Here is a 20,781-nt window from a genome sequence, read left to right as displayed (position 1 = left end):
TTGTCATACGGGGAAAGTCTAAGAGTCCATTAAGCCCAGCATCCTGTCCTCAGTTGTGGTCAATCCAGGTTGCAAGTACCACATTCATTTCTTATGGGTGTGGGTCGGTACATCTTAGTACATCTCAGTATAGGAGGAGTAATGTCCACGATACGAGGATGATGAGAAGGTCCTCATTACCAGTTTTCTTGCCCTGCTCTTCGGTCTCACGTCGGCTCCGCGCACTTTTTTCTTAAGTTATGGTCGTAGTAGCAGCGGCGCTCATGAAACAACGTCTCCTCGTTTCATCCTTTCCTAGATGTCTGGTTCATTACAGACAGTCTTATTGGCAGAGTTGTCAGGTCAAGCAACGGGTGGTGCATTTCGGGCACACTCTAGGTTACGGGGTGCATGTAGCCAGGTCTCTCATTTGATCTCTCTTTTGAGCTCTTGTGTGATCTCATTAGATTTCGTAGCATGTCTCTATTTTTTCTCTCTTTGTTTAGTCAAGTTGGCGCAGACTGTTTTTGTCTTCTCTACAAGCGTCCCACTTTCTGTTTTCTCTGGATGTTCTTGGGCCTTCGGCCATTACCTTGCTCTATTTTGCAGAGTAAAATTTTACTTTCTAGCTCCCAAGAAGGAATTTTTTCTTCATTCTCTTTGGAGTCTCGGTAGTCTTTTTGGCAGCTTTTCACTCCGTCAATTTCGTGACCATTGATAAAAAAAAAAAAAAAAAAAAAACTTCTGGGAGTTCTCAATGGATAGTACCTTAAGGGGAGGTCCCAGTTCTAGAACTACTTCTTTTCGCTCTGACCTTCCATGTGCCTCGCTTACTCTCTTGCTAAAAAGACTTGTCAGCGGCAGAGATAGATGCCCTCTCGTATCGAGATATTTATCTCGGATGGAATTCCCTCCGCTCAGTTGGCCTCTGTATTCTCACTAGTGCAGCACTTGGGTCTGGTGGTTGAGATTGAGCATTCTTCCTGCAAGTATGCTGGGAGCATATACACAGTGAGCAGTTTTTTGTGGCTGCATCTGTGAAAATATATATGTATATGTATAGTTCTACTACATAAGTACATATTTAATTCCACACTGGGAAAAGCTCAAAGGTCCTATCGAGCCCACCTTTCGGTCCACAGCCAATCCAGACCATGTGCACCTGGCTAGATTCCTAAACGTACAAACATTCTATACATGTTATTCCTGGAACTGTGTAGTGTTTTATGGACTTCTATGTGTATCTAACAGATGAAAGGTACTAACAAGTGTCTACTGTTGATTTATTCCCGTTTTCACTAATTGGGGTCTACGACAAGAGTCTCAGGTGATCTGCTTACAGAGGCAAAGGCTACAGATGATTCTTTCTCTCTCATTTGAATTGCGCTCTGAGATATGTTTTCTTCATGTTGGGTAACTGCAGCGGCTGTCAGTTTATTTGGACCTTCAGTCTAGTTTGCAGCAGGGATTTAGGTACCTTCTTCTTCTGCATAGTATTTAACTGCATTCTTGTTTTTACCTATTTAGCTTCTAGTGATCAGGTACTTTCTCACTGACAGGCTTTACATACTTCCAATCTGTTGCTAGGTCAGCAATAGTCTACGATATCTGGAGTATTGTACTTCAGGATCTCGGTTTCCACTTTCTCAGCTGAGGTAGATTCATTGCAGTTTTTTGTTTCCAGGCGGCTCTGCTTCTACCTTTGCCATCTTTCTTTCAGTCGTTTTTTTTTTCTCGAGTCTCTCTGTCCTTTGCGCTGCACTGATAGTGCGGTAGGGGACATTATATAGCGGCCACTTGGTACGGGACAATGTTCAGCGTCACTTGAACTTTTCAGCTTTTTTGCTTTGTAGTCATTCTATTTAGTTTATTGGCGGTTCTTGGATCGTCAAGCTTTTGGCTTCGTATTCATCCTAGTTTGGGTGTTTTTAGGGACTCTACCGCATTCTCAATGTCTGTCCCTCCCGTAAGATTACTGCTTTGGTACTTCCCAACAGTCCAATCCTGGTCCGGTCCGGAGGGACGCTAAGGAAGGAGAAATTAGATCTTACCTGCTAATTTGCTTTCCTTTAGTCCCTCCGGACCGGACCAGGCCCCTCCCATGTTCTATCAACTCTTTAGATTCTTTTATTAAGTTTGGAAGTGGAATGTTTAAAAAAAAAAAAAAACAACAGATACTGTATATATATATATATATATATATATATATATATATATATATTTTAAAAAAATGACTTTGCGTGGTCCATACCACTTCTCTGGTGGTTGCTGGTGAGCTCAGTTGCTGGAATATATACAAAACCTTAATGGGTCATACCACTTCTCTGGTGAGAGTTGCTGGTGAGCTCAGTTGCTGGAATATATATAAAACCTTAATGGGTCATACCACTTCTCTGGTGAGAGTTGCTGGTGAGCTCAGTTGCTAGAATATATATATATATATATATATAAAACCTTAATACCACTTCTTTGGTGAGAGTTGCTGGTGAGCTCAGTTGCTGGAATATATATAAAGCCTTGAATATGTTATACCACTTCTCTGTTGAGAGTTGCTGGTGAGCTCAGTTGATGGAATATATATAAAACCTTGAATATGTTATACCACTTCTCTGGTGAGAGTTGCTGGTGAGCTCTAATATGAATGGGCCATGCCACTTCTCTGGTGAGAGTTGCTGGCGAGCTCTAATACAAATGGGCCATACCACTTCTCTGGTGAGAGTTGCTGGTGAGCTCTAGTACTCGGTTTTGCCGAGGAATTTGTGGCTGCTAGGATTCCATACGGCACAGAAGTTCTTTCTTTCCTTCCTGCTTTGTTATTCAAATACTGAGGCTAAGGTCACATGGCCAGGGCTCCTATTGGCTCTCTAGAGTCAGAGTTTTTCTCAGTCTCCACCTGCTGGTAGGCGGGCACAACCCAACAGTCCAATCCTGGTCCGGTCCGGAGGGACTAAAGGAAAGCAAATTAGCAGGTAAGATCTAATTTCTCCTTATTGAGCACCACAACAGTTAAAAGACCCGACACGGGGCCATGTTTCGGCAGAAAAACAACCGCCTGCTTCAGGGGTCACAAAGAGGGGCGTTTTCGAAAGGGACGGCCAAGTTGCGATTCGGACCACCTTGCAAAACAGCAAAATCCAGGGGCTGGGAAATCCGTATTTTCGAAACAAGGTGGACGCCCATCTTTCGTTTCGAAAATACCGTCAGGGACGTCCAAATCCTTAAATTTCGCCGTCCCTAGATTTGGACGTCCCTAGACATGGACGTTTCTGATTGTCGTCTATTTTCGAAACCAAAGACGTCCATGTCAGAAACGACCAAATGCAAGCCATTTGGTCGTGGGAGGAGCCAGCATTTGTAGTGCACTGGTCCCCCTGACATGCCAGGATACCAGCCGGGCACCCTAGGGGGCGCTGCAGTGGACTTCATATATTGCTCCCAGGTACATAGCTCCCTTACCTTGTGTGCTGAGCCCCCCAAACCCACTACCCCCAATTGTACACCTCTACCATAGCCCTTATGGGTGAAGGGGGCACCTAGATGTGGGTACAGTGGGTTTGTGGTGGGTTTTGGAGGGCTTGCTCTTTCCTCCACAAACGTAACAGGTGGGGGGGGGGGGATGGGGCTGGGTCCGCTTGTCTGAAGTGCACTGCACCCACTAAAACTGCTCCAGGGAGCTGCATACTGCTGTTCTGGACCTGAGTATGACATCTGAGGCTGCCACGACATATTTTTAAAGATGGTTTTTGAGGGTGGGAGGCTCAAGTTAGTGACCACTGTGGGGAGTAATGGGCGGTCATCCCCGATTCTCTCTGGTGGTCATCTGGTCATTTCGGGCACCTTTTTGTGCCTTAGTCATAAGAAAACACGTCCGGGTGAAAACGTCCAAGTGTTCATCAGGGACATCCTTGGTTTTTTTTGATTATGGGTCAAGGACGTCCAAGTGTTAGGCACGCTCAAGGCCCGCCTTCGCTATGCTACCGACACACCCCCTTGAACTTTGGCCATCCTTGCGACGGAGTGCAGTTGGGGACGTCCTAAATCGAGTTTCGATTATACCGATTTGGACATCCCTGGGAGAAGGATGTCCATCTTCCGATTTATGTCGATAGATGGACGTCCTTCTCTTTTGAAAATGAGCCCATATGTATACTAGAAGCATCCTTGGCCTTAGGACCTACCCTTCCAGAGGCCTCTTAACTCGAGGTCTCTCCCTGGGAAGTCTCTTGCTTTGGGATCTCCTAGAACTGTTCTGGCTCAGGGAATTTAACCATCTCCTTTCCCGAGCCCCACCACTCTGGCTCAGCCTCTGACATGGCAGGTTTAATGCCACCTTCTGTAAGGTGGCTAAACTATAACCTCAGTGAGGACTCCCTGCCACTATACTATTCGCTCCCTCATGATGCGCGAAGCGTGTGGGAGCAGACAAATGCAGGAGAGAGGAGATTTGATGGAGACATTTAAATATGTCCTTGGCATAAATGCACAGGAGTTAAGTCTCTTTCCACTGAAAGGAAACTCTGGAATGAGGGGTTATAGGATGAAGGTGAAAGAGGATAGGATCATGAATAATCTAAAGAAATACTTTTTTTTATGGAAAAGGTGGTGGATGCATGAAATGGCCTCCCAGTGGAAGTGGTGGAGATCCAGTATCTGAATTCAAGAACGCAAGGGACAGTCACACAGGATCTCTAAGGGAGAGGAAGAGATAGTAGATGGTATGGATGGGCAGACTGGATGGCTAAATGACCTTTATTTTTTCTATTTCTATTGGGGTAAACTTGGTGCCTTTGATATAGGTGTCACAATGTGGTGCATTTAGTACCAATTCTGTAACGGCATTTAAGAGCTACCTACCCTGTTACAGAAGCCTAGGGTAAAGGCTCCTAGGCACACCAAAACTTTGGCATGCCCAGTTATGGCAGGTCACTGGCTGGTGTTTTGGCATCATATGATGCATGCAGCTAGTAGTATTTGATAAGTTGTGTGCATCGTGTGGTGATCTGCCCATAGTCTGCCCTGCTCTTCCCATATTATGCCCCTCTTGCAGGTATGCTAAGTGAATTTAGTGCATACTTTATACACTAGCACCTATGCACATAAATGCCAATGAAACGCATAAGAACTAATATTCTACAGCCTACATGCGCACTTGGCACAAGCTTAAAGAATTGCCTTTTATGTTTGTACATAAAATACATTTAACAAGGTTTAGGAAAAAAATCTGATGCACATTGAAAAATACTATAGCGTGCAGGTAAAGGTAAAAAAAAAAACAACAACAACAAAATGTTTGCTTTCAGAGCAGCAGAGAACAGAGAGCAAAAGTAAACTGACAGGAGATGGCTTAAGACTTCCTAGTGGCGCTGCCACCACCAGTAATGCTCGAGTGTGCTCCCTGTTTTGTTTTTCATTTTTTATTTTGTAGCTTACATTTCTCACCAATACGGTCCATCCAGTCTGGCCAAGAAGATAAACTCATAGCATAAGGTATGATGCGATACTACATATGTATACTTGATCTTGATTTGTCCTTGCCGTTTTCAGGACACAGACCGTAGAAGTCTGCCCAGCACTAGCCTTGTTCTCCAGCTACTGAATCTGTCATCAAAGCCCCAGTTCAGCCCATCCATATTGTGAGCTGGTCACCCTTCCAGACTCCAGCCAGGGCTGACCCTGCTTAGCTTCCTCCACACACACACACACACACACACACACGGTCACTGCTGGGCTGTAGCCTTCTTGGTAACTCACAGGATTCTGTCTCAAACACTGGAGAGCTTTCTGCCTCCTCTTCGCCCTTCACAAAACGCTCATCAACACCAGGCTTCTTATGATTAAGGGTTTTATGAATGGCCATTTAACATACTCCTCATGGCTTATTTCTTCTTTAACATCAACATTTCTTCTTCTTTAACATAAACATTTCTTCAAGTCAAACATAACAGAAAGACACTTTACTCAGAGCCTGCTACTTAAACCCTTCTCAAACTTAAGACAGTTCCTCAAACTCAGTCAAACACAAGCATCTACTTTCCTTCTCCAGCTGTCACCTGTTCCAGAGAGAGCTTCCCCAGTGTTTCCATCTCCCCCCTACAGCTTTCCACCACTCTCTTAATAAAGCTGCCTGCAACCCTCTCACACCTGGTTCAATTTCCCAATCAACTGCCGGCTTCTCACTCTCCTGCCTAGAGTCCTCCCCCTGACTCTGATTCCCTTGCTGCTGCAGTGCATTCTGGACCTTGTAGTTCCCTGCCTCCTCACAATATCTGGCCAGCCACGATCAGGGCACAGACCTTAGAAGTCTGCTCAGTACTGGCTTTGCTTCTCAATTATTGGAGTTGCTATCTAAGCACTGCTAAGTTTGTTTGGCTCAATTCTCTTTCCATACAGGATTCCTTTATTTATTTCTACTTTTGTACCCCACATTTTCCCACCTATTTGCAGGCTCAATGTGACTTACATAGTACCGTAGAGGCGTTTGCCAATTTGGTTGATAGCAGATACAAAGTTATATTGTGGTCAGATGAGGTAGGTGTGGATCAGGCATCAAGGGGTCGAAGGAAGTGAAGATTATAAATTGTCCAATACGATCATTAGTTATGCTGTGTTGGTGGGTGCTGGGATTTATGTTGGATTGGTGGAATACGCCTTTTTGAAGAGGTGAGTTTTGAGTGATTTCCTGAAGTTTAAGTGGTCACGGATTGTTCTCACAGCATTTGGGAGTCCGTTCCATAGTTGTGCGCTTATGTAGGAGAAGCTGGATGCGTAAGTTGTTTTGTATTTTAGTCCTTTACAATTTGGATAATTTAGGTTTAGGTATGATCGTGATGATCTGATTCTGTTTCTGGTTGGTAAGGTACTACGCCGTAGATGATTTTGTGTACCAAGGTGCAGATTTTGAAGATGGTCCGTTCTTTATATTTATTCCATGCATTTTTGAATTCCACTGCCCTCGGAAGGGCATTCCAGGTGTCTGCCACCCTCTGTAAAAAAAAAAAAGTATTTCCTGGCATAATTCATGCAACTTAATTCATAGACAATACCACTAATGTCTATTTAGTATCATATAAAGCAAGTTCATAATGCAGCTGAGATATGAGAAGCTTTTGTAGTTTGTCATTGTGTACTTCAAGGAGTAGTACCAATTTTGCAAGAATTGAGAGCTAAAAATCTTCTCATGTAAATGAGTAAGAGACTGGTGGCCTTTTCACTCTTATGAGTGAGTGGAGGAGTAGCCTAGTGGTTAGTGCAGTGGACTTTGATCCTGGGGAACTGAGTTCAATTGCCACTGCAGCTCCTTGTGACTCTGGGCAACTCACTTAACTCTCCATTGCCCCAGGTACAAAATAAGTACCTGAATATATGTAAACCGCTTTCAATGTAGTTGTAAAAACCTCAGAAAGGCGGTATGTCAAGTCCCATTTCCCTTTCCCTATTTGAGATTCTAGATGGAATGTTGCTACTATTGGAGATTCTAGATGGAATGTTGCTACTATTTGAGATTCTACATGGAATGTTGCTATTCCACTAGCAACATTCCATGTAGAAGCCTGCTCTTGCAGATCAGCAATGCGGCTGCGCAGGCTTCTGTTTCTCTGAGTCTGACATCCTGCACATACGTGCAGGATGTTAGACTCACAGAAACAGAAGCCTGTGCGTCCGCAATTGGTGATCTGCAAGGGCAGGCTTCTACATGGAATGTTGCTAGTGGAGGAGTAGCCTAGTGGTTAGTGCAGCGGACTCTGATTCTGGGGAACTGGGTTTGATTCCCACTGCAGTTCCTTGTGACTCTGGGCAAGTCACTTAACCCTCCATTGCCCCTGGTACAAAATAAGTACCTGAATATATGTAAACTGCTTTCAATGTAGTTGTAAAAACCTCAGAAAGGCGGTATATCAAGTCCCATTTCCCTTCCCCTTCCCTTATGCAAATACCCTAGTATTGTCCTGGTGATTTGTTTAAAGGAGTCTGGATGGTCTTTCAGAAGGCCTTTCAGCAGGCTTTACATATGGCAGTTAATCTTATCTGCACTGCAGTTCATATATGAAATGGAATGGAACTATTGACTACCGCAAAGAAGTATTATTTAAAACTACTACTTTTTTTTTTTTGTAGAGGAGGAGTATTTTACAAGAAAAATGCTCATTTTGCATTCTTGTTAATACATTCCATCAGCTTGGCCTTTTGAAGCTGGGTGTTGAGGTGGCAAGATTAAACTTGCCTTGAAGAGAACTGCTGACCAGCTTGCATTGTACAGTCTGTTTAAAAACTGCTGATTGGAAAGTGTGGACCTTTTGACATGTTCTCGTTTTCTTTTCCTGGGAAAATATTGCTGGTACTCTGGTGATCAGATTAATGAAAGATGCAGGTTTTCTGTTCCCATTATAACTGTGATTAGAAGGAGCTTTATTCTTGAAGAAGCTGGTGCAGAAAATCCTTGTTGCTAACACTCATTTAAAAATAGGGCTAATTAAATCTGGAGAGTGAGGAAAGCCATCCAGGCTCTACACTAACTGGACGTTAAATTCCTTTAAACTGATTGAATTTTCCTGCAAGCTCTTGACGCTTCTTGGACCTTGGCCACATGGATTTTTCGGTTTGTGAAAAAGTAGATATGTTCTTGGGCTAATAATAATTATTATGCACACGTCCCTGCAGGCTTGCTGTCCTGTTAATGCATGTGAACATAAGAGTAGCCATACTGGGTCAGACCAATGGTCCATCTAGCCCAGTATCCTGTTTTCCAAACAGTGGCCAAGCCAGGTCACAAGTACCTGGCAGAAATCCAAATCGTGGCAACACTCCATACTACAAATCCCAAGGCAAGCAGTTGCATCCCACGTCTGTCTCAATAGCAGACTGTAGACTTTTCCTCCAGGAATTTGTCCAATCCTTTTTTAAATCCAGATACGCTAACCGCTGTTACCACCTCCTCCGGCAAAGAGTTCCAGAGCTTAACTATTCGTTGAGTGAAAAAATATTTCCTCCTATTTGTTTTAAAAGTATTTCCATGTAGCTTCCTTGAGTGTCCCCTAGTCTTTGTACATGTAAAAAATCAATTTACTTCTACTCATTCTACACCACTCAGGATTTTGTAAACCTCAATCATATCTCCCCTCATCCGCCTCTTTTCCAAGCTCAGCACAAACTTTCAACCAGCCAGAACATTTACAGATTTTAAACAATCATTACTATTTATATTTATTACTCCACAAACTCACTTGCATACCTCCTCCAAACATCTTCTCTCTTTTTTTTTAATTTGTAAGAAGTCTCTATTATGTATTGAAGAATCCCTGTACAAAGGTTACTACTTGCGAAAAACACAGAATACAATCTTATATGTAAAGATATGCAAGGTATTTCCATATTAACCCTCATGGATGTACTTTGCTATAAAACAATAACAACACTGATTCCAATTCTGCCAACAGCACAAACGACCCCATATTTTAAAAGTTTTAGTAAAGTTGCCTAACCCCTCCCTCTCAACACCCGGCTTCCCCACCACACTAGACCTAAATCCCTCCCCTCTCAACCCAACCCCCCCACCCCTACCCCTTCCCCCTTAACATTCACAGTGTTTCAAAAAGGGCCCCCAAATTACCTCCCACTTTGCCTCCGTATGACCTTGTACTGCCCTGAGTCTCGCCATTTCGCATATGAACCATAATTTGTTTAACCATTTCGTCAAAGGAGGGAGATTAGTGGATTTCCAATATCCGGCGATCACAACTCTCGCCGCCACCATTGCTTGCCTGGGTTAGCAACGCCTGAGACTTAGTGTAAGACCTGGTGTTTTTTTTTTTTTTTGCAAATATAAAAAGCTCGGGGGACCACTTAACAGGCCTTTGAATCCAGTGGTGCAATCTATATTGTATTGCTTTCCAATAGGCCCAAACATCTTCTCTTTAATTTGAACACTGTACAAGCTCACTCTGACTTTAAAAAGTTCTACCTGCACCAGGGACATAGATAGCAATGGCTCTGTTCTCTAACTTTTGCTCACCGCTTCAATAGCCTTCACGCTTGCAGGTTTCTTGTACAATCAGGTATTTTTCTGTCTCTAAAGGGCGCTCAATTTAAAACTATTTTTCACAAAAAGTTGAAGTGGGATTTGAACCTGGGTCTCTCTGTCTGTCCTAATTAGATTGTAAGCTCTGTCGAGCAGGGACTGTCTCTTCATGTTCAAGTGTACAGCGCTGCGTACGTCTAGTAGCGCTTTAGAAATGATAAGTAGTAAGTAGTAGTCTCTTGGTTCTCATCTCACTGCACTAACCATTAGGTTACTCCTCAGATCTGCATGGAAGTTTATTAAATGGTTAATTTAGGGCCTGTTTATTAAGGTGCTCTATCGTTTTTAGCACGTGGGCAAAATTAATGTGCGCTATATGTGTAAGCGCCCATGGGAATATTGTGGGCGCCTACACAGTGCACGCTAAAATGCTAATGTGCTTCTAATATGGCTTAGTAAACAGGGCCCTTAAGAGATTTTAGTACCATGAACGTCCATAGTTCCTGAAGCTGTGATAGATCCCCATATCTCTTGCTAGTTTTACATTCAGGGAAGGGAGGAAGTCAGCAGCCACTGGAGAATTAAGGGGGGGGACGGGACTTTCCTTAATCCCTCCAGTGAACAGCGTCTCAATCAGAGCAACTTTCTATAAAACGCACCAGGTCTAAATAACAATATCCATCCTTTTGGACATAGATAACCCTTCCCCTTCTGAAACTGGAGTTGGATGTCCATAATTTGGCCCCACCCAAAACATGCCCAGACCACACCCCCATGCCATGTGGACATACAATTTTAGATGTCTATATTCCGGCATTATAAAATTGGAATTTGGATGTCCATGAAATATGCATGTCTAAATGCTGGTTTTCAGACATCCAAAACACAAATGTAGCTTCTAAATAAGATTTTTTTTTAATTTTATTTAATTGGATATAGATGTTTACCATATATTATATATGTAAAAACTTTTGTAGATTGATGTTAATTTTGGGTTCCTAATTTATTATTCATTTACTATTAGGTTTTATACTTTTTTTTTTTAATCGAGTTGTATAATTGCTTTGTATAAATATTATCTATGGTGAAGTCTCTTTTTTAAGCTGTATACTTGCTTTTTATATTATCCATGGTGATGCTCTTATTATTTAATTTTACATCTAGATTTATTTTTATTTCTGTTTTTATTATTGATTAAGTTGTTATGTTTTATATGTGTTTTGTTACTAGACCCCTGAGGCAGGCGTCGTTTACGCCGAAACACGGCCTGTGTCGGGTCTTAATCAAGGACTCCTGTTGTCTCAGTCTTGAAGGCCCAGTTGTGCTCTTTTTTCCTACTGTGTGCTTTTCGTGTATACTGTATACCCTCTCTTTTGGCTTTTTGCTTCTAAAATAAGGGTCATAGCTTACTAGTGTGGCTAATTATCTTGCTGTCTGCTTTTTAATGGCTCTATTTAATGACTTTTTTTTTTTTGCATCACTAATTTAATAATATTGAATTTTAACAGCAAGAGATTCTTTATCAGTACTCCATGTCTGAAGCATCCAAAAAACTGAAAAGCGTAAGAGGAATATTTCTGACCCTCTGTGACATGCTGCATAATGTGACTGGAGGACATGTCATCAGGTATTGCTGTCCTAGTATCTTCTTTGTCTTTGGGATTAAACCATTGCTGCATTTTAGCATTTGGGCATTAAAAAGCTCATTAAGAGAGAGTCTGTCACATTACTTTATTTACAAAATATCTTTACAAAAACGTGTTCAAGGTGGAATGCAGCAACAGAAAATAATAAATTCTAGAGCGGAACACTTAGAACAAAAATAACATAAAATGTCTAATATGGGGGTAAACTTATAAGCTTTGCCTGTGTGTAAAGGCTGTTTTACATGCAGAAAAGGCCTTTAATAAAATTGCCCCTCAATATAGGAGGAAGTTATCAAAGTGCGGTAAAGATTGCCTTTTACCACACCTTGATATACCTTGGATTCATTAACCTCTACAGCATGTGAAGAGTTATGCTAGCCCTTGCGCTCAGTAAAATACAGGCCAATAGCTCATAATAAGAGCTAGGCTTCTTAAAATCAAAATCATCTCTGATACAAAAGAGAGCTAGGCTTTGTAAAAATCAGAGATCACCTTTGACACAGTTACATTTCACTGTAGCAAGTGCTGAGCTGGCAAGGGAGGGGGGCATTTGCTCTGGAACTGGCACCTGCAAGACGTCATGAGCAAGAGTTGCTATGGTTATGTAGAGATAGTACTGGGTCAGCTGCACCCCGGGTGAGAACATCCAAAGGAGGGGGCTAGGGAAAGTTTGGGGAAAATGCAAAGTCATCTAATAAGATGCGCTCTGAGCATATCTTGTTTATACTTACAGCTTGATAGTATGTGAAGTCATTTTGATCAACTGATAAGGTCCAAGAACCCTGGTGACAAAGCTGGGGTCCATTGAAATGAATAGGGTGAAAATAGTATAAAAATGGGAGTCAGAAGGGTATTAGAACAGAAGGAAGTCTACAAGAGAAGGAGGGTGACAGACGTGTCGTGAACTGCTGTTCAAACCATACGAATACCTGATTTGCCTGTATTGCTATTGATAAGATTGTAATAAACTATCTTCTTATATCCCAGCGAGTCCTTCTGATTATGGAGTCCGTTAATTCTTGGACTGTGTAAGAGCAGTCTGGGGGAGTATGAGGTCAGAATAGGTGGGGGAACACGCAGAATTATATACACATGTCAGTCCGCAGGTTGCCAAAGCCCATGGTAAAAGAATAAGTGCTTGTGAGCCTCCTTGAGAGAAGCATTATTCCAGTGGCCTGGGAATATCAGGCAGCAGAGCAACACCCCCCCCCCCCCCCAGCTTACCGCCCATTCCCCCAAAAGCCTTACTCAGACCCTCCAGGACTCAAGTCCCACCTAACCACCATCCCCTTCACTCCCCCAACCGGCCCTAGATCCCCCTATAGGCTTACCATTTAAATATTGGTGAACCAGAGGGTCTTCGGCAGGAGTGATGCCTAGTCACTTCTGCCCAGTACAGCACTGTCCATAAACTGCGACCCTAGCAGTAGTCTCATGGAACTACGACGGGGGGGGGGGGGGACGGGGGGGGGTCATCTTTCTTTATACAGAAACATGATCCCTAGTGATAGTTGAAACATTTTGCAGACATTGCTGGGCTGGTCAGGAGTGACTGGGCATCGTTGCTGCCCAAAGACCCCCCTGCACCACCAGTGTAAGATGGTAGCCCTTTAGGGGGGGATCTGGGGCCATTTGGGGAGTAGGGGGGGCTTGGACTTTTTGGTGGTGGGGCATGAGCCGGGGGGGGGGGGGGGGGGGTCTGGAGCAAGGGGGTGACAAAAGAGGCCTTTGGGGGGGTAGGCAATAAGCTGGGCAGTTATTTTTACCATTATTGTTTTGGCCCTACCATGACTTGCGGTGTATTATCACAGGTTGCGTTATAGTATTTACATAGTAATGATATGCAAAACATGCATATGTAACCCTGAGAATAGCGAGTTAAATAAATACATGTGTTCTCAGCAACAGAAAATTCACAAGACTTTCATTTACTGTAGGTAACTGGAGGATTCATAGTAATGTAAGAAAAATCCATATTTGTAGATAGGAGAACCACTGACATCTTCGGTAACCCAGAAACCTTGCTTCATAAGTCCTACATATTTGGCCGCTCCCACAACATACTCTTGTCCTTGCAGCTTTTTCAGCAAAAACCTAAAGCCTCTTTTTGGCCTATACCTCTCATCTTAATGGAACTTTTTGTCCCGCAATATTTTATCTGTTTAACTTTTTATCAAAGTTTCTATAATCCAGTTGGGAAACATAGGGTTAAGTATGCATGTTTTGCATATCATTACTATGTAAATACCATAACATGAGTTGCGGTAATACTTATGCATTCTACCCATATTCCATCCATGTGCACGCCAGCAAAGTATGCGCTATCAAGTCATGGTGCATATTTTCCCACTAGTTGGTATTGTATAAGAGGTCGTTTCCATGTTTAAGTGTTATCTTACACACAGAAATGACTGGAATCAGTGGCGTACCAAGGGCGGGGCAGTGGGGGCGGTCCGCCCCGGGTGCACGCTCCTGGAGGGTGCAGAGAACAGCTGCGCGCCTGTCGGCTCCGCTGTTTCCCTGCTCCCTCTGCCCCGGAACAAGTTACTTCCTGTTCCAGGGCAGAGGGAGCAGGGAGCCACTGGAGCCGACAGGCGCACGGCTGCTCTCTGCACCCTCCAGCAGCCAAGAATGCACCCGGGGGGAGGGGGGTGGCTTGATGTGCCTGGGGGGGTCGTGCTGCACCCCGGGGGGGGGGGGGGTGCGCAGCGGCGATCCGCCCTGGGTGGCAGCCGACCTAGAATCGCCACTGACTAGAATACTACCATTTACATACCTTTCTACCCCTAAAACTAGGTGGCTTCTTATGAAATTACCCCTTATAGACTAGATTCTATATATGACGCCTGAAAAAAATCATCATTGAAATGAAATACGCCTAATATGCCAAAATTTCTGCGTGGTTTATAAAATACGCCGAGTGCCTGTCCACACGACTATATTTAGTCGCGGGCAGTTATGTCAAGTAATACTTGGTGTAAATGCTGACACCTAAATTACGCACAGACCAGGTGTATTCTGTTAGCTCGCGCATAGATTTTAGAAATGCCCACGACCTGCCCATTCCATGCCCATGACCACTCCCCCTTTTTGACTATGGGGTCCTTTTACTAAGGTGCGCTGAAAAATGGCTTGCAGTAGTGTAGGCGTGGGTTTTGGGCACACACCGATCCAGTTTTGAGCCTGTAATAAAGGCCTTTTTAAAAATTTTACCTAAAACAGACATGCGGCAAAATCAAAATTGACACACATCCATTTTGGGTCTGAGATCTTACTGCCTACCATTGACCTAGCGGTAAAGACTCACAGGGTAACTGGGCGGTAATGATCTACACGCGTCCAAAAATAATTATTTTTCAGATTTGTGTATCGGACGCGCGCCAAAAATGAAATTACCACAAGAGCCACACGGTAGCCGTGCGGTAACTCCATTTTGGCGCACGTTGGGCGTGCGTAGACACTTAATTGGCTTAGTAAAAGGGCCCCTAAGTGACTTAGAATTTACGTGTATCATGTTATAGAATACGCTTACATGTAAGTTCTGCGCCTAAATTCTAATTAATGCCAGTTAATGTCAATTGCTTGTTAATTGTCGATTATCAGCGCTGATTGGCTTGCTAACTAATTAAGTTGCATGCGCAAATACAGAATACAACTGGATTTGCACGCGCAACCTAAGTCTCGCTATTTAGAATCTGGAGGTATATGTAGAGGATGTCCAGGACTAGCTTAGGGATCAGGTGATGACATAGGATTTGCTTTTGCTTCCAAAGGCAATTGAATTTAATAAAACATGTACTCAGCCTTTGATTTGAAGGACTATAAGGCAGTAGGGTAGCCAGAGTTTAATTTTTAGATGGGCCTGGAGGTGGACTGGGTGGGCACAGGCCTCGCATTTCGTCTCCACCCACTACCGCCCCCCCCCCCCCCCACCGCCACATTTCCTCTCCATCCACTACCCCCCCCCCCCCCCCCCCCCCGCGACAGCCCCCTGCACATGGTCAGTTCTGGTCATTTTTACTGACCTGAAGTGCCGTTCTCCCTCCAGCACCGGCGATTCCAATAGCCAGCCTTCTACCAGCGCACGTCGTCGGAGCCTCTTCTCAGGCGCATCCCGCCTACTCTGCAACTTCCTGTTTTCCCGTAAAGGTAGGACGCAGGAAGTTGCAGAGTAGGTGGGACGTGCCTGAGAAGAAGCCCCGACGACGCGCGCTGGCAGAAGGCTGACTATGGGAATCGCCGGTGCTGGAGGGAGAACGGCGCTTCAGGGCAGTAAAAGTGAGCAGACCACGCGGACGGGGAGAGCGGGCAGAAGAGGCTGGGCAGGCCTGGAGCAAAAGTGGCTGGTCCTGGGCCCGTCCAGGCCCACCCGTGGCTACGCCCCTGCTATAAGAATTACTAGGGGGGATAGTGCTGGGCAGACTTATACGGTCTGTGCCAGAGCCAGTGGTGGGAGGCGGGGATAGTGCTGGGCAGACTTATACGGTCTGTGCTCTGAAGAGGACAGGTACAAATCAAAGTAGGGTATGCACAAAAGGTAGCACATATGAGTTTGTCTTGTTGGGCAGACTGGATGGACCATGCAGGTCTTTTTCTGCCGTCATTTACTATGTATGTTACTTTACATGTCTTTTCTGGCTTTGTTTTTTCAGCTCATCACTGATTGTGAGTGGGAAACTGGTTCATGTGGCTTACTGGAAGGAGTCCGACAAGCTGCTTCTAATAGGCCTCCCTGCAGAACAGTGAGATTTGGAGTTTTCTTTTTAATTTGTATGGCTGCAGGAATGTTATCTCCCTATTCACGTCTCCCTAAAGGAAATGAAGACACGGGAGCGTTGTCAAAATAAAAGTGGAAATCATTCTGTTTACAAACTATTAATCAGACACAATTTCTAAAAATCATTTATTAGAAATGCAAATCTATCTTAAATCCATGTATCAAAATGTCAAAAACTCATGGGTACATGCACGTTTTACATACACAAAGCATTGCATCCTAATATTGACACTTACATTCAACAATATCAGTTGCAATAGCTTGCAGAAAGCTGGGGTAGGTTGTTTGCAATGTGGAATTTCTGTATCATTAGCATTCATTTCATTTCCATTCAAATTTGTGCTTATTTAATGTTGATCTTTGTGGCTTCCTGCACAATGATTCTGTAATGCTTTTTTTCAGTCATAAATGCATGTTTCAACATAAAACACAGGTATTGATCTATATATTGAAATTTTATTAGGGCCCAGCTGCTATTATGTTCAAGGTATATCATTAAAATAGATACCTAATTTTATTTTTTAAATATGGCAAGAAAATGACCATTTTGGTGTGTATTAGTGATGGCTAGTATTTGGTAGGTCAGCCTGCTATTGAGTGGGATAGTGCGGGGTACAAATGTTACAAATAAATAAATAGATGGCATTGAATGGACCAGCTTTAGAAGATGGTGACTGGTGACCACTTGATTTCAGGCTGCAGTGAGTGCCCCTGTCAGCTGTCTTTGATGCAGGATGTTGCTTGGATATTTCCAGTGGTATTTCATGCTACAAGTTTTCGACTGATTCAAGTTTGATGACTGGTTTGGCCAAGTGAGGGTAGAGATCCTCTTGGATTTCTTCTAGTCAACAAATACTTTTACTTAACGGCACGGGCATTGTTGTCCTGGAATATGTAGTCACCTGGAAGAAGTTTCTCTGCTGATGGAATTGTGCAGTTCTGCAGAATCTTCATATATTCCTTGGACATTCCACCCTAACATTTACAGTTATGTGAAATATTGCATACTGAAGCTTCAAAACAGCATGAAGACCTGTTTATTCCAGAATTTTGCAGATCAAAAGAGAGGTGTGGCCAACATGCTATGTTTTGCTTCTTTATAAGTTTCCTCAGGGAATATTAATGATTAATCAGAAGTTCATCAAGCTTAATGATGCTTCAATACATATATATCCCATTCCTAACCCAAAACTTTCAGAGCCGCCAAAACAGTGCAGAACTTAAGGTCACAAGAATTAGTGGGCGGCTGGAATTTTGGACACAGCATAGGTATTTGTCGTAAACAGGGCTGTGCCTGCTCTCTGCAGCTGGGGGTCCTTGGGCAGAAGAGGAGATGTGAGCTGCCGCAGGTGGTGCCTGTGAGGAAGGCCAGTTCTTCAGGAAGCCTGTTCTTTCCCCCCTCACCAGCATAACCTGCAGCAGCCCACATCTTCCTTCTGCCCAAGGACCCCCAGCTGCAGCGAATCAAAAGTGGTGTTCCTAAATCCAAAACAATTCATCTCTCATTAAAAAGACTATATTAACTTCCATTTTTAAAATGCCATAGATCTTTTTGCTCTCCTAAGCCTTTAATAATTCACAATTCAGTCAAGCTACCAAAAGTTCTAGGCTTGAGACTTATCAGTTTTGAACACAGGTTGGCAAAACCCAGCAGATATAAAATACTAGTAAAAAAGCCCCGTTTCTGATGCAAATGAAACGGGGGCTAGCAATGTTTTCTTCTGTGTGCATGTGGGAGTGTGTGTGTCCCTGCCCTCTGGCCTCTCTCCCCTCCCCCCTCTGAGTCCTTCACTGTTACAGAGCCAGAGATTTGATTTCGTGCTCTGCTGTTTTCCTTCACTGACTGTGTTACAGAGAGGGCGGGGCAGACACTCATAGGGAAACCGGATATCTCGCCCCCTTCACACTTCCGGCTGGAGGCTTCATAGAACGTTGGTGTTGCTTTTTATATAGAGAGATAGTGAAAGGAAATCTACCTTCTTTGAGCAGAAGGGAGATATGGGCTACCCCAGGCATGCCTGTGAGGGAGGTCAGAACAGACTTCTTGAAGAACCATTCTTACAGGTACCACGTGGAGCAGCTCACAACTCCCTTCTGCCCAAGACCCCTGGCTGCAGCAATCAGGTACAGCCCTGTTCCCGATGAATACTGGATGTCAGAGGGGGGAGGGGGGAAAGGACTTTTGCTTGTGCTGCATCCAAAATTCTGGCCGTCCAAAATTCTTGTGGCCTTAAGTTTTTCGCCGTTTTGGTGGCACTGAAATGGCAACGCCAAAAGCTCATGTGCCCTTCTTAACCACAGGAGGATGGATTTTGCAACCTACCAAACAAACACAGAAAAAGTGTATAAATGTTACTGCTGTTTCTTATATAAATCACTGTGAGCGCACGTGTGTGTGCATCTCAAAAAGACTTCATACCCTTGTATGATTTTTTTTTCACATTCTGCTATCTAAACAAGTCAATTAAGAATGCGTTAAAGCAGGAATTTATTTCACCGATCTATGCAGCATTCTCAACACTTTCAGTGTGAAAGAACAATTGTTACTAATTACTTTTTAAATATTTCTGTACAAAACCAAATGATCTTGATTATGTTAAGCCTTCATATCGAATCCAGATTAGCTCCATTTCCACAAATTGCCTCAACAAGGCCCATAATAACTTAAATAGAGCCCCCTTGTGTCCAGTCACAATAGCTGAGCAGGTTCAAATAGTTTTGGGTAAAGAATAAAGCTGTTTTTGTTCTATGAATAAAAGCAAAGAAATAAACATATCCAACAAAGAGCTGGCAAAAGAAATCTGAAATACTTATTCAAAGATACAGATTAGGAGAAGGCTATAAAAAATTTCTTTATGTTTAAATATCCCTTGGAGCACTGTCAGGTGGTTCATTCTAAAATGGAAATAGTTTGGCATTGCTTTGATTAAACTGTCCCTCCAAAGTAAGTAGTTCTGGCTAAGGAAACTGCAGCGGAAGCTCATTGGGAGCCCTAAGATTGCTTTTAGAAACTAACTGAGGCAGAGGAAAATGTTCATAAGAACATAAGAGTAGCCATATTGGGTCAGACCAATAGTCCATCTAGCCCAGTACCCTGTTTTCAAACAGTGGCCAAGCCAAGTCACAAGTACCTGGCAGAAACCCAAATCGTGGCAGCATTCCATGCTACAAATCCCAGGGCATGCAGTTGCTTCCCCATGTCTGTCTCAATAGCAGACTATGGACTTTTCCTTCAGGAACTTGTCCAATTTGTTTTGAAACCCAGATACGCTAACTGTTATCACATTCTCCAGCAGTGGTAGTTTACTCCATATAGAGGCAGCAGAATATGTTGGTGGTCCATCAATATTTTGCCCAACACAACATCAGTAACTGGAGAGCTTGGGAGCGGGGTTTGAAATTGATTGGTTTGGCTCTTCCAGCCAAAAGGATGTTCCATTGTCCCTGACTCTATAAACTTAGCCTTATTAGGAGGATGTTATGATTACAGTTCTGATGTTAGATTTTAGCTGATAAACAACAATAAAACACCCCTGGTGCAAAAAGTGTGAAATAGGTGTTTATTGGATAAATGCCAGAACCCCCCCCCCTCCCCCCGCCCCACTTCTCCTAGTACTGATTTTTGCTCTTGCCCTTGCCTGCCTTGAATTTTCCAATCTTTTTTTCTGCTTTTTCTGCCCTGACAAATCTTCAGCTGTACAAACGGATATATTTGATTCCACTGGGAAAAGGAACCCAGTAATGGTGCCTGTGCTGAGGAAAACACTGATAAATACTGTTTTTATTGTACATTCAGTCTCTAATTAGCTGAAAAATAAATATGTAAATTTACAGAATAGAAACCCTACATATGATATGCCATGTAGCATTTGCAAAGAAACTCTGAAGGAACATTGCATACGTGTAGAAGAAAATTGTGTGCTTCGATGAGACCAAAGTGGAACTTTTTAGTCCCAAAGTGAACCAATATGTGTAGTGTAAAATAAACATAGCACATCACCTTGCTAACACCATCTTTATAGTAAAATATGGTGGGGAATAAGCTTCACCTTTTAGCAATAAATAACCCTAAACACGAAGCAAAAGCAACAATGTAGTGGCTTAGGAAAAAGATAGTGAAATCCTCAAATGTCCCAGTCAAAGTCTGGACCTGAATCCAATAGAAAAACTATTTCAAGACTTGAGGAACGCAGTCCACAGAAGGTCCTAGAAAAATGGGTAAAATGTCAACTTCTAGCTGTACAAAGTTGTAGACACTTTTCCCAAATAACTTATGGCTATTGCAGATATTGATTGAAGACTTATACAAACAAGTCTTTTACGTTGAAAGTGTGGACTATGTGCCATATCCTCAATCTTTCACT

The 20,781-nt window shown here is 43.2% G+C and overlaps 1 protein-coding gene across 3 annotated transcripts in view; it reads left to right on the top strand.

Moving 5' to 3' along the window:
* The window catches only part of INTU (inturned planar cell polarity protein), a 157,784-nt gene that overhangs the window by 86,070 nt on the left and 50,933 nt on the right, over positions 1 to 20,781 (top strand). For all 3 annotated transcript variants that reach the window (XM_030191757.1, XM_030191756.1, XM_030191755.1), the window contains exons 5-6: positions 11,503 to 11,621; positions 16,293 to 16,382. In XM_030191757.1, coding sequence (XP_030047617.1) covers positions 11,503 to 11,621; positions 16,293 to 16,382 — 209 coding nt within the window. The remainder of the gene's footprint in view (positions 1 to 11,502; positions 11,622 to 16,292; positions 16,383 to 20,781) is intronic.

This window comes from Microcaecilia unicolor, chromosome 2 (genome assembly GCF_901765095.1).
Source record: "Microcaecilia unicolor chromosome 2, aMicUni1.1, whole genome shotgun sequence".
Classification (NCBI taxonomy): Eukaryota; Metazoa; Chordata; class Amphibia; order Gymnophiona; family Siphonopidae; genus Microcaecilia; species Microcaecilia unicolor.
The sequence above is the reverse complement of the archived record's forward strand: the minus strand, read 5'-3'. Positions and strand labels throughout refer to the sequence as shown.